At 36.6% G+C, this 13,645-nt stretch overlaps 1 protein-coding gene across 1 annotated transcript in view; it reads left to right on the forward strand.

The window, feature by feature from the left end:
• The first annotated feature begins 1,370 nt into the window (after window positions 1-1,370).
• Window positions 1,371-13,645, forward strand: part of LOC125994861 (cytochrome P450 2C25-like) — a 49,221-nt gene continuing 36,946 nt past the window's right edge. Inside the window, exons 1-4 of the mRNA XM_049764388.1 lie at window positions 1,371-1,716; window positions 2,074-2,236; window positions 2,382-2,534; window positions 13,272-13,432. Of these exons, the coding sequence (XP_049620345.1) occupies window positions 1,549-1,716; window positions 2,074-2,236; window positions 2,382-2,534; window positions 13,272-13,432 (645 nt within the window). The 5' untranslated portion in view covers window positions 1,371-1,548. The remainder of the gene's footprint in view (window positions 1,717-2,073; window positions 2,237-2,381; window positions 2,535-13,271; window positions 13,433-13,645) is intronic.

The raw sequence follows: 13,645 nt of genomic DNA on the forward strand, positions 1-13,645 counted from the left end.
GTCAAAGTAAAAGTAAAAGGCCTTGAGATCACAACTGAACCTACCCAGCAATTTTACTTTTGGGTAACTATCCTGAGGACAAAGAATCATTCATTCCAAAAGACATGTACATACCATAATTTATCACAACACTCAGTTCAATAGTTAAGAGTTGGTATTAGCTTAGATGTCCAAAAGCAGATGAATGTGACATGAAGATTTGGTAAATATGTACAACAGCTTTAAGGAATTTCAATCATTTATGTATTTGCAAATTCAGTTGTAACTGGATGATATTGTATTAAATGATGAAAGCCTCAAGAAGGATAAATACAGGGCCGGGCGGTGGCGCTGGAGGTAAGGTACCTGCCTTACCTGCGTTAGCCTAGGACGGACCGCGGTTCGATCCCCTGCGTCCCATATGGTTCCCCCAAGAAGCCAGGAGCAACTTCTGAGTGCATAGCCAGAAGTAACCCCTGAGCGTCACAGGGTGTGGCCCAAAAACCAAAAACCCAAAAAAAAAAAAAAGAAAAAAAAAGAAAAGAAGGATAAATACAAGATTATATAGCTATTTGTGGTCTTTAAAATAACTGCCTGAGGAAATTCAATGATTTTAAGGGAGGTTGCCTAGACCACTCTTGGCCACTGAGTATAGTGAGGAGAAGGAAAGGAAGAAAGTAGAGAGGGATAAAGACAGATGGGAAATAATGGGGTACTGGGTTCAATGGAATTCAAGTACACTTGAGTACATTTAGGTACAAGGAAGAACTAAATATCCTATCTCTGGAGTCAACAACACTGAAACCCTGAGACCAAACTTTAACAACCAAACTTAGTAAAGTTTTCCTAGATAGAAAACTGGTGGTGGTGGAAGGCATGGGATGCATTCTGGGAACATTGACAGAGGAAGGCTGACACTTGTGGTGGGGCTGGTGCTGAAATACTGTCTGTTTAAAATTCAACCATGAATAACTTTGTAAATAGCTCTGGATTAATTAAAATATTGTTAAAAAAAATTTCAGATTGTGTCCTTGTGAGGAATACATTGGTAGTTTTTCTCAGGTACATATGAAAAATGCAAAACTTAACAAAAAAGCTTTGAAAAAAAAAAGAGTTCTAGGGGGACTGAAGTAATATCACAACAGTAGGGCATTTGCCTTGCACACTGCCAACCTGAATTTTATTCCTGCCCATATATGGTTCTGTCAGTAGTAGTTCCTGGGCACAGAGCCAGGAGTAACCCGTGACTGTCTCTGGGTGTGGACAAAGAAAAAAAAAAGCAACAACAATAAAACAGTGTTCTAGGCTTTAATTTTTTTCAAGAACAATGATCCTAAAGTGTATTAAGTTATGGTAAGAATTTTAGATAATTATTGGGTTAAAGCAGAATGAACTTTAGCTAAAGGCTAACAATCATTTTATTTTTAGCATATGATCAAAGTCCACTAAAAAAAAACATTGTAACCGACTGCCTACTCAGAAAGGCACAAACTGATTTTGCAGGAAACTTTATTTAAAAACCTTTAGATTTCAGGTTCACAGTTCTACCAGTAAGAAGAGAAAGATTCAATGGATTCAATTCTGTTGCTGGTGTTCTGTCTCTCCTGCTGCCTTCTCTTTTCCCTCTGGAAACAGAATACCAGGAAAGGAAAGCTTCCCCCTGGCCCTATTCCTCTCCCGATTATTGGAAATATCTTAAAGATAGATGTCAAGAATATTCACAAATCCCTGAGCAAAGTAAGTATATTTTACACTCCTCCAATGACTTGAAGTATAACTTCATTAGACAAAATTTGAAAGGTAAAATATACTACTCATGGTAGACACTTAAAGAATACTCACTAAAATGGTTTCTTCAACTATTTCTTGTTATTTTAAAACTTTATATTGCAATATTGTATTTATAATAAATATTTAATTAAAGCATGAAGTTTGTTGTACAGAATCAATTAGAATTTATATACATATGCTATCCTAAAATTTTAGTGCTATTTAATTGAGTAGATTAAAAATATGAAAACAACATAATAATATCAGTTGAAAAAAGCACAAGGTATAATCCAATAGTGAGTTTCCATTTGTCATCTTTCTCAGCTCTCAGAAGTCTATGGCCCTGTGTTTACTGTGTATTTTGGTATGAATCCCTTTGTGGTTCTGTATGGATATGAAGCAGTAAAGGAAGCACTGATAGATCTGGGAGAAGAGTTTTCTGGAAGAGGTGAAACCCCAGTAATTGAAAAAATTAACGAAGGACATGGTAGGTGTGGGTGTATAGTTGAGTAGTATTGATAATGGGGGTGGGAAAAGATGAAAGACAGGAATTTGTGTTCTCCTGAAATTTTGGTCCATTAGCCTCATTACCTCTTCAGCTACAGTTTTTCTATTTTTCTTACCTCTCATAGTTGGAATAGTGTTCAGCTCTGGAAAGGAATGGAAGGAACTAAGGCGCTTCTCTCTTATGACTCTACGAAATTTGGGGATGGGGAAGAAGAGCATTGAGGACAGAGTTCAAGAAGAAGCCCAGTGCCTTGTGGAGGAGTTGAGAAAAACTAATGGTAGGTTGATTCAGTGCTCTGTAACCTTGACTTTAAGAGTGTTATCTATGTTACATCTGCCTTGGAAACTTTTCAGGCACAGCTAAACGCTTTTTAAGGATATTAGCTGTCTGTCCTCATGTGGCATAAGGGAATCTGATTGTTTGTGGGCCACACCTGGAAGTGCTGAGGGCTTCCTCTGGAGACTGTTTTCAGGGATCACTGCTGGTGTGTTTCCAGGCTACTGCTTGCAAGGCAAGCACATATCCTACTGTAATATTACTTTGGCCTCAAGGGGGATAATCTGAAGCGAAGTCAATGGAGACTTGTGCTCTGGTGCACCTATATTTTACGGTATAAAGACCCATTGTTCTGCATACAGAAATGTGGATATGAAATATGAAATGGTATTCATATAATTCTTTACTGAACTAATTGTAGACCAAAACTCACAGAGAATACTTTTGAGTTATTTAACACAAGATTATTAGATAATAAGTTACTCCTATTTTAAAACAATTTACAAGGGAATACTTTGTAAAGTACACAAGGTCTAACTGATTTCAAGATACAAGAGTCAAATTTTGTCCTAATAGTACTATATTTTTATGGTCAGTCTCACAGACATGTCTGAGAGTTAATTCAGAGCCCAGGCATACTATTCAGGCCAATAAAGATGCCATCTTTGGTTTCAATCAAGTTGAAATATAATGCAAAATTCTCATCTTTCGTGGTTTCTCTGCAAAGACAGCACTATTTAAAAAATACCAGCATTAATATTCTTTTTATTTCTCTTTGGTTTTTGGACCACACCAGTTGGTGCTCAGGGGTTATTCCTGGTTCTCTACTGAGAAATTGAGAAATTGCTCCTGGCAGGCTCAAGGGACCGTATGAAATGCCAGGATTTGAACCCCTGTTGGTCATAGGTTGGCCGCTTGAAAGGCAAATGCCCTAAGCTGTACTATCTCTTTGGCCCTAATATTCTTTTTTATTTTTTAATTTTTATTGAGACCAATGTAAATTATAAATCTTTCATATTTGTATTTCAGTTACATAATGACAGTGAATTAGTGCCATTCCCATCACTACTGTTGACCTCCCTCCACCTTAGCTCCCTGTATGAATCCAATATCTCAGCCCCTAGTCTCCAGGACTCTCAGTGTTACAGGTCCATTTTGTGTTTAGCTTGTTATAGTTTGGGTCTCTATTGTTGTTGGCTGTGGTTTGGGCATTTAGATCTGACTCCCCCCTCTTCCATTCTATGCTCCAGAGACTGCTTGGCCCCTGGGCCCCATCCACTTTTTAATTTTTGTTCTCAATTTGTAGAAAGACAGAAAATGAGACAAAACAAAATTATTCAATTTCTATGGCTCTATGTAAAATACGGGACCTTCTAACTAGAATATAAGTAAAATTAAAAGAAGAAAGAAAAAAATTTTTAAAAGAAAAAATGGGTGTGTGGAGAGGAGCAGATAAAGCTTTTTTTTTTTTTTTTTTTTTTTTTTTGCATAGGCACAGCAAATGTTGGGGAAATTAGAAAGAAATTCCATTGGCTTAAGAGATACAGGGTGTCTCACACATGAAGCATATTGTCAAAAGACCCATTACAGGCAGGTTCTAGGCATGTTGGTTGTCCAACCTCAATGTCTTCCTTTATGAAGGACTTTCTATACATAAGATTTTCCGCACTTCAGTGTGCCTTTGCGGGAAAGCCATATTATATAATTGGTGCATATAGGGATAAAAATAACAAGCTGTACAATCTCTGTGACCTGTTTTGTACCTGAGTTCTTATGCCAAGCAAGACTTTTCTACTAGAATTTTCTACTAAGCAGAACCAAAACAAGTCTAAAAAAAAAAAAAAAGGATGGTGGATCGGGGAACTTCCTCTACATATGGAAATAAACATTGAGGTTAAGGAAGTAAACATACAAAGAAAATATAGATATCTCCATGAAGTCTTTTGAGATGGTCTGAGGAAGAAATAAGATCCAGGGCACAGTTTTATCTCACACTGTTGTCTTCTGGAGTCTGAAAAATGATGTGCAGCAGTCAGGGATCAGGTAGTGTCCTCAAACTGGGGGTCCCTCTGGCGCTGAATCTGATAAAAAGCAGCAGTTGACATGGATGGGAGGTTGGGAGAAAAAGGGCCACATAGAGTAAGTCAGAAGAAGCGGTGGCTGCAGCTTCTTGTTGGAAGGAGAGATGGCAGCTGAGAGGGTATCCTTTTGCTTTGGAAGCGGGTGACAGCTTACTGGAACAGGGGCAAGGTCCCCGTTCATGAGGAGTTAAGAACTGAGGGTAAGGAGGGTTAAATAGGGAGAATTAACGGATCAAGATTGAGGGGATTAGAGGATTAAGAAGTTTTGTAAGGTGGGAGGAAGGATAATATATAACAGGGGGTATATAAAATATAGGCAGGAATTATGTACAATTTAAATTAGACATACAGGAGTCCGCCACATTTATACTCACCCCCACTTATAGACAGTCATTGGAGATCTATTTGTAAGTTGTAGTTGGAGGTCTGACCCTTATAGCATGGGTCAGAGCACTTAAAAAGGCTGGCACATTGAAGGGAGAAAATTTTCTAATTTCTAGGCACTTCATCAATGGTGGAAGTAAACTTTGCTAACTGAGGCTCTTGGCGTTAGATTGTGCACGGAGCATTTTAAGATGAACGTAATTTTTCTCATCTAGAATACTAAGCAATATGGTAGTGAGCACTATAATAGGGGTCTACCCCATGTAATATCATTCACCATGTCCTGTGCATCAATGTTCCTTTCCTGAAAGCAATAAGACAGCGTGAGCATTATGATATAATAGTAATGTAGCTTGAATTGGGAAATAATAAAGAAAAAAAGAAAAAAGATAATAGTAATTTGCAAAAAATATATTTAATGAACGGGGTCTGTAAGAAAAGTATATGGTGTACAATTGCTATTTCAGTGATCTCTATGTATTTTGATTACTTAATCAAAAGGGAAATGGATAAATTGGAGTTTTTGTCAAGACATTTTCATAATGACCACTGTACTTGGAGTCTAATATGATAGAGCATTGAATTGTTGAAATTAGGGTATCCAGTCTATATCTCCAAGAACCACTGTGGACAAAGTAGTTGAATAGTTATTTTATACATAAAAAATTAAGGCACTAAAACACACTGAAACTGAGCACTGCAGTGGGAGTCTCTGGCTTCCAAACATATTCTGTGGATAAAAACATTAGAACATTATTATGGGTCTTCATAGTGAGAAGTTTATTGGACACCTGTTCAATCTAAACAGCTGATTCCATGGTTGCAGGGTTTCTTTGTAGTATAAAAATAGTAAAGACTATGTGTTTCTCCTTTCAGTTGATTTGTTTCCTTCTTGCTATAACCTGGCAACTACGGTGCTCAGAGTACCTATCAGTTAGTTAGACCACTGTATTTCTTAGTGGAGTAATTCTAAATACCACGTGTAAGTGATGTCATTCTATATTTATCCTTTTTCTCTAATTTAACATAATATATTCTAGTTCCATTCATGTTGTTGCAAATCGCATGATTGTATCATTTATTACTGCTATGTAGTATTCCATTGTGCATATGTACCACATCTTCATGATTCACTCATCTGTTGTTGGAGATCTAGGTTGATTCCAAGTCTTAGCTATTGTATTGAGTGCTGCAATGAATATTGGTGTGCATACATACTTTTGGATGAATGTCTTTCTATCCTAGGGATAGATACCTGCTATTGCCCCTTGCCTACAGGCATGACCCTGGATACCAGCAGGATTGCTGTGGTGTAGTCCTAGCATCCCTCCTGAGAAAAGGGGTGTGTGGTTCTGACAGACACTGCTCAGAAAGGCCATTTATGCTCTAGTTTATTGCTTGGCAGGATAGCAACATTAATAAGCTCAATGAGAGCTAACAATACCAAGTACATGAAAAACTGTGTGTGTTTGCCCGACTTGGGACATTGGTGATGGGAATGTTGCACTGGTGATGGGTGGTGTTCTTTACATGACTGAAACCCAAACACAATCATGTATGTAATCAAGGTGTTTAAATAAAAAAAAATGGTGATTTAAAAAAAAAAGAAGAAGAATTTCTGTAACACACCCTACTTACCCTAAACTGCTGGAAGAATCAACAGTAATATTTTTTCTAACTGGTAGAATAAACAATAATATTTTAGTCACTTATTTAGTAATGTATAGGCTACTAAGATGTTTTCGTCTTTTAGTTACATCTGCCCTCTTTTTACAATAGTTCCCTGGTATAGCAGTAAAAGACAATGGTCTTGTGTTTTGTTAATTAATACTTGACTAGAAAGAATTATATCCTAAAGGAAAGACAAATTATTTTTCTGATTTCTGTTTATGGTAAATGAAACTGATGACAAAGAATTTACAAAATACATCTAAAGTTTAATGGTTGTTCAAGGATTGTGCTGATGCATAATGTTTAATTCTATGGCTAAAAAAACATGTCATGCTGGACCTACCCAACTTTATACTATTGATAATTTTTTTTGCTTAAATATGAAGTAGAACTCCTAAAAATTGGACTCAGTTCCAACTACTCTTGAGTGTGACTGGCCTCTGAGTACCCACTCTTCACTGACTCCTCGCTCTGATCCTCATATCGAATAACCCTGGAGCCCTTCTTTATGTGGCCCAACTTAGTTGGCCTGCGACAGATACCCAAGAGAGGAACTGCTGGTTTATAAGGTAGCTCAAATTTGAGTTTACTGATAACCCTTTACTCTGTTTTCCATAAACAAGGCAGCATTCCCACCAGCAGTGGATGAGAGTTCCTTTCTTACCACATCTTGCTAATAGATTTTTTCCATTATCTTTAATATGTGCCATCATCTTGTATAAGATGGCACCTCATTGTTGTCTTGATTTTGATTTCCCTAATGATAAGTGGTGATGAACATGTTCTCATGTGTCTGTTGGTCTTCTTCAAAGAAATATCTGTTTTTTTCTTCTCCCTATTTTTTGATTGTTTAAGGTTTTGTAGAGTTAACTTGTGTGAGTTTTTTTTGTATATCCTAGATATCAAACCTTAATCTGATGTTGAGTGTAAAATATTTCCCTCTTTTAGCTCTCTTTTAGTATGAAACCATGCTTCTCTTGCCATACAGAAACCTTTTAGTTTGACGTAGTCCCATTTATTTAGGTTAGATACTATAGCTTTTGCCATTGAAATCTTATCACCAAAGAAATTTTTGAAGTTTAATTCTTGGAGTGTTCTGTCTATGTTTTTTTCAATTAATTTTATAGCTTTGGGTCTGATTTCAAGGTCTTTTATCCATTTTGAGTTGATTTTTGTGTAAGATGTGAGGTATAGCCATTCGTCTGGTGAAGGGCATCTTGATTGTTTCCAGAGCCTGGCTATTGTGAATAGTGCTACAATAAACATAGGTGTGAGGAAGGGGTTTTTGTACTGTATTCTTGTGTTCCTAGGGGATATTCCTAGGAGTGGTATAGCTGGATTGTATAAGAGCTCAATTTCTAGTTTTTGGAGGAATCTCCATATCGCTTTTCATAGAGGTTGGACTAGACAGCATTCCCACCAGCAGTGGATAAGAGTTCCTTTCTCTCCACAAACACAATGGAATATTATGCAGCCATCAGGAAAGATGAAGTCATGAAATTTTCCTATACATGGATGTACATGGAGTCTATTATGCTGAGTGAAATAAGTCAGAGGGAGAGAGAGAGAGAGAGAGAGAGAGAGACGCAGAATAGTCTCACTCATCTATGGGTTTTAAGAAAAATAAAAGTCATCTTTGCAACAATCCTTAGAGACAATGAGAGGAGGGCTGGAACTTCCAGCTCACTTCATGAAGCTCACCACAAAGAGTGGTGAGTGCAGTTATAGAAATAACTACACTGAGAACTACCATAATCATATGAATGAATGAGGGAACTGGAAAGCCTGTCTAGAGTACAGGTGGGGGTGAGGTGGGATGGAGGGAGATTTGAGACATTGGTGATGGGAATGTTGCACTGGTGAAGGGGGGGGGGTGTTCTTTACATGACCGAAACCTAATCACAATCATTTTTGTCAGTGGTCCTCAAACTTTTTAAACAGGGGCCAGTTCACTGTCCCTCAGACCATTGGAGGGTCTGACTATAGTAAAAACAAAACTTATGAATGAATTCTTATGCACACTGCATATATCTTATTTTGCAATGAAGAAACAAAACAAATACAAATACAATATGTGGCCCATGGGCCATAGTTTGAGGACCACTGATATTTGTAATCAAGATGTTTAAATAAAAAAAGATAAAAAAAGATAAAAAAGAAAAAAAAGGTATAAATCAATCTTTAATTTATTACAGGTGGTTATTCATGTGTTTGAACACCAATTGTTGAAGAGCCTATATTTGTTCCATTTCAAGTCTTTGGCTCCTTTGTCAAATATTAGTTGACCATATATTTGGGGGTATGTCACTGGATATTCTATTTAGATCCGTTGGTCTGAAACTCAATTTTTTGTATTGTTTTCTTTGTTTCTATGTTGTTTATTTCTGCTCTGGATTTTAATATTTTTTTCTTTTACCTGTCTTGGAGTTTATTTGCTGTTGGTTTTCCAGATACTTAAGGTGCCCCTTTAAGCTGTTGATATTATCATTTTCCTTTTTCCTAACATAGTCCTGTCTTGCTTTGTGTTCCCCCAAACATTGTGTCTCATAAGATTTTGGCAATTTTTTCATTGTCATTTGTCTCAAGGAATCTTTTTATTTCTTCCTTGATTTCCTCTTTAATCTAGCTGTTATTGAGTAGCATGTTGTTTAGCCTCCAGGTGTAAGATTTTCTCCACATCTTCTTTTTATAGTCAATCTTGATCTCTGTAGTATTGTGGTCTGATGAGGTGCTTATATAAAGTCTTATATTTGTGACTTTAAGTAAGTTAGATTTGTTTCCTAAGGTGTGGTTTATTCTAGATAATGTTCCATGTGGACTTGAGAAGAATGAGTATTATGCTTTCTGAGGATGGAGGGCCCTGTTTAAATCCATTAATCCTAGTTCTTCTAGTTTCTTATTTAGGACTCATGTCTTTGTTAGTGTTCTGCCTAGTGATCTGTCTAGTGGCAAAAATGGCGTGTTGAAATCTCCCACTACTATCACATTTTTGTTCATATGTTTTTCTAGATTTGTGAGCAAAAGCCTTACATATTTTGCTTGCTCTGAATTTGGTGCATAAATGTTATTCAGAGTTAGTACTTCTTGGTCTAATGTTCCCCTGACCAATAAGTAGTGTCCATCTTTGTCCCTGAGTACTTTCATGAAGTTGAATTCAATTTAGTCTGATATAAGAATGGCTGTCCCAGCTTTTTTCCTCAGTGGCTTGAATAATTGATTGTCATTCTTTTATTCTAAGCCTGTGTCTATCCTGATATTTTAGTTGTGTTTCCTATAGGCAGCAGATATCTGATCTTTGTTTCCTGATCCAGCTCTACTCTGTGCCTTTTAAGGGGAGAGTTTAGTCCACTAAAATTTAAAGAGATTATTGACAGAGTTGCTTGTTGTGCTGTTATATTGTCTAGGGCTGTTGTTATTACAATTGGGTGTTAAATTTGTGTAATTGATCTTTGAATAGTTCATTTAGAATCCATTTAGTTAGTGCCAATATTGTGAATTCTTTTTGTCTGAGAATGTTTTTAATCCTCCCTCCCATGTAAATATGAGTTTGCAGGGTAGTGGACTCTAGGTTGGAAGTTTCTTTCAGTAGTTTAAATATGTCATTCCACTGTCTTCTTGACTGAATTGTTTCAAATGGAATATCTGATTTTTGAATAGAATATTTGGTTCTACTTTTCTTCTTTTATACTTGAGGTTTTTTTAATCATTTCTTATAGCTTTGAAGAATTCATATCTCTCTTTGTTATTTTTCAATTTGGACTACTATATGTCTTGGTGTTGATCTATTAGGGCATATTTTATTTGGAACTCTTTTTTGCCTCTTGAATTTGTACAGCAGCCTCTTTCCAGAGAGTGGAAAATTCTCTGCTATTATTTTCTTCACTTTTTGTTCTTTCCCTTTCCCCTTTTCATCTCCTTCTGATATTCCTATAAGCTGTAGATTATTTCTTTTGTTTTTGTTCATTAAGTACCTTATATTTTCTTCCAATGTTTTGTCTCTCATTTATTTATTGACTTCACTTCATTTTTGTTTCTGTGGCATTTTGTCTTCAAGTTCATCCATGTGATTCTCTATGTATGAAATTCTGCTACTCTGGCTTGCATGTTTTTTAATTCCCTTAGTTCCATTTATATGGACTCTCATCTTCTGAATAGAGTTCTTTTTAGAGTTGAATGAATTGTTCATCTATGGATTTCTTAATTTCTTTGGCTAGTAATTCTTTGAATTCCATTGCTAAGACATTAAAATGCTGATTTTAGGTTCTCATCTATAGGGCTCATAAGCTTGGGAGGACTTGGAAATTTCCTAGAATTTCTCTCCATATCCCTAGCTGCTGGTGTCTTTCTTAATTTTCCTATTGTTATTTGCATAGTGTGGGTTGGGGTGCTGGAGTTTCAGGGTGTTTTTAAAAAGTGGTCTGTTTAATTGTGTAATAGGTGGTTGGAAGTATATCTATTTTAGGGTTTATTTATTCTAGGTAGCAAGGTTACCCAAGTATGTTTGAAATGTTAAAAACTAGTTTTTTTGGTTGTTTTGGTTTAGGGCTGTATATTTTCTAAGGGAGAAAGAAGTTGTGCTTGATCTGCCTAAAACTGTCTGGTATAGACTGAAGAGTCACTGAGGTTTGTGGTGCAGCAGGACTTTGGCCAGAGTGTGTAGGTGCAGTTTCCACTGACCTTTCATGAGGAGGAAGAGGTGGAGTATGGCCTTCTGGCTGGAAGAGGCTGGAAAGGCAGTGGGATAGTTGGGAGGGGGCTGTTTACATGTAGTCCGGCTTTAAAACCTGCTGTTAGGTTCCCTGCACCCCCACAGAGGTAGGTTCAGAGAGGTTGGAGTGAAGAGGACTTATGAGAGGTCAAACCCAGATCACCTTAACAGGAGAGAGAGGAGTTGGCTGGAAATCGAGTAGAGGTAGTTGGGGGAGGGACCATTTACCTAAGATTTTTATTATCAATGATTTGTATATGATTATATATTGAATAAATATCACTGCTTAATAATTCTATAATATATACACAGTTATAAAATGTTTTATTGAACTATTTTTTTATCATTATCAGTAACTTCTTACCTGACTTGTCTAAGTGGACTTTGGCTTTGTTTTCTTTCTACTAAACTTTGCTCTATCGTTGTGCTAAACTAACCTGGAGCTAGAAGTGCAGAATCTGGAAATGGCTCTGACATAGGGCAGTACTAGGTCCTGTCTCCATGCTGCTAGAGAAATAGAACTCCAAAGAACGTTTAATGGTTTGTTTCCTTTATGAGATCTACTCATGAATGCCATTATCCCAGAGAGGAAAAGAAGACAGACTGAGACCCAGAGTTAAAAAGTTGTTGCTGGCTTTTCTGCATGAGGGAGCCAAGAAGGCGACAGTGAACATAATCTCTTCAGGGCCCAACACTCGGTAATATGTCCTGCCCAATAATAATGGGGGCTGATTCCCGCCTTGTGTTTGGGCACAAGAGAGCCATTATACAGGGTTGCTGCCTTGCTCTCTGCCTGCTTTTCTGTGTGAGGTAGCTAAGAAGACAACAGCGACTATAATCTCCTCAGGGCTCAACACCCACACATAGTAAAAACCACACTACCAGTGTGGCAATGGGGAAACAATGCAGGACAACCCTGTGTATAGAGAATGAAGATGGCAACTCTGATGACCTGAAAAGTACCAACCAGCTAGGTATTCTTTCAGATAGCTGTTTAGAGAAGAAATATGGAGGATGTTCATAGAGCACAAAGAAGGCATATCAAGTTGAATGGAACACAAATAAATATAAAGAGGATATTAATATATAAATCAAAAAACTTCAAACTGAAATAACAGGTCTGAAAAACTCTGTAAATGAAATGAAAACCTCAATGGAAATCTTCTCCAACAGAGTAACAGCAGCTGAGGACAGAATCAGTGAGCCAGAAAATGAGATGCAGAACAACTCCATACAGCAGAAGAGATTGGAAAAGAACATTAAAGCAAGTGGTCAGACAATGAATAAACTATACACAAAGAATGTGAACAGATGAAAATCGAAGTCTTTGATAAACTCAATATTAACAACATAGAAATCATTAGAGTGCCAGAGACCCAGGAAGAGAATAAGAGGAGTTAGAGAAAGAGTGAGAAGAGGAAGAGAAGAAAGGAAAAGAATAGAAAGAAGAGGAAGGAGAAGAAGAAAAAGAAAAAGAAAAGGAAGAAGAAGAAAAGAAGAAGAAGAAGAAGAAATGGAGGAAGAGGAAGAGGACGAAAAAGAAAAAAAGAAAAAAAAAGAGGAGGAGGTTAGGGATGTGGTTTAATTTTTAGAGCAGATGATTATAGGTGTCAATGCCTAGATTTGTCCCCAGATGATCTCGTGTTCATGCTCAAATATTCTCACAACTTGTATGAATTTGTGTACACTGTATGGATAAAAGTATGTGATATACTTTTGCATACTAACATCTAATAAAGAAACTTTAAAAAATGAAATAAAATAAATTAAAATAAGAAAAATTTTACAGAATAATTTACTTTAAAGGTTGAGTTTTTTCCTTACTCATGATTTTAAAGACAAGTTTTTATGTGCATATTTTAAGTGTATATTAAAATATTCTCTGATTATTTAGCCTCACCCTGTGATCCCACTTTTATTCTGGAATGTGCTCCATGCAATGTGATCTGCTCCATCATTTTCCAGAATCGCTTTGATTATAAAGATGAAGTTTTTCTAGACATGCTAAGAAGAATGAATAAAAATAATGAAATTTTGAGCTCTCCGTGGGTTCAGGTAAGGCCAATGTTCCCTTTTACTTAAGAATTATTTATGTTCTTTCCTCCAAGATTTCAAACCTTTAGATGCACTAATTCAAGAAGTAAATGTGTGAATGACAAAGCCCTGTAGAGCTTTGTCTCATGAACATGTCTTATTTCTCTGGGAAATAAGACTTTGCTTCTTAAATATTGGCAGTAAAGGCTCAGCATACATTCTGAACAAAAAACT

Source organism: Suncus etruscus, chromosome 17, assembly GCF_024139225.1.
Source record: "Suncus etruscus isolate mSunEtr1 chromosome 17, mSunEtr1.pri.cur, whole genome shotgun sequence".
Lineage (NCBI taxonomy): Eukaryota > Metazoa > Chordata > Mammalia > Eulipotyphla > Soricidae > Suncus > Suncus etruscus.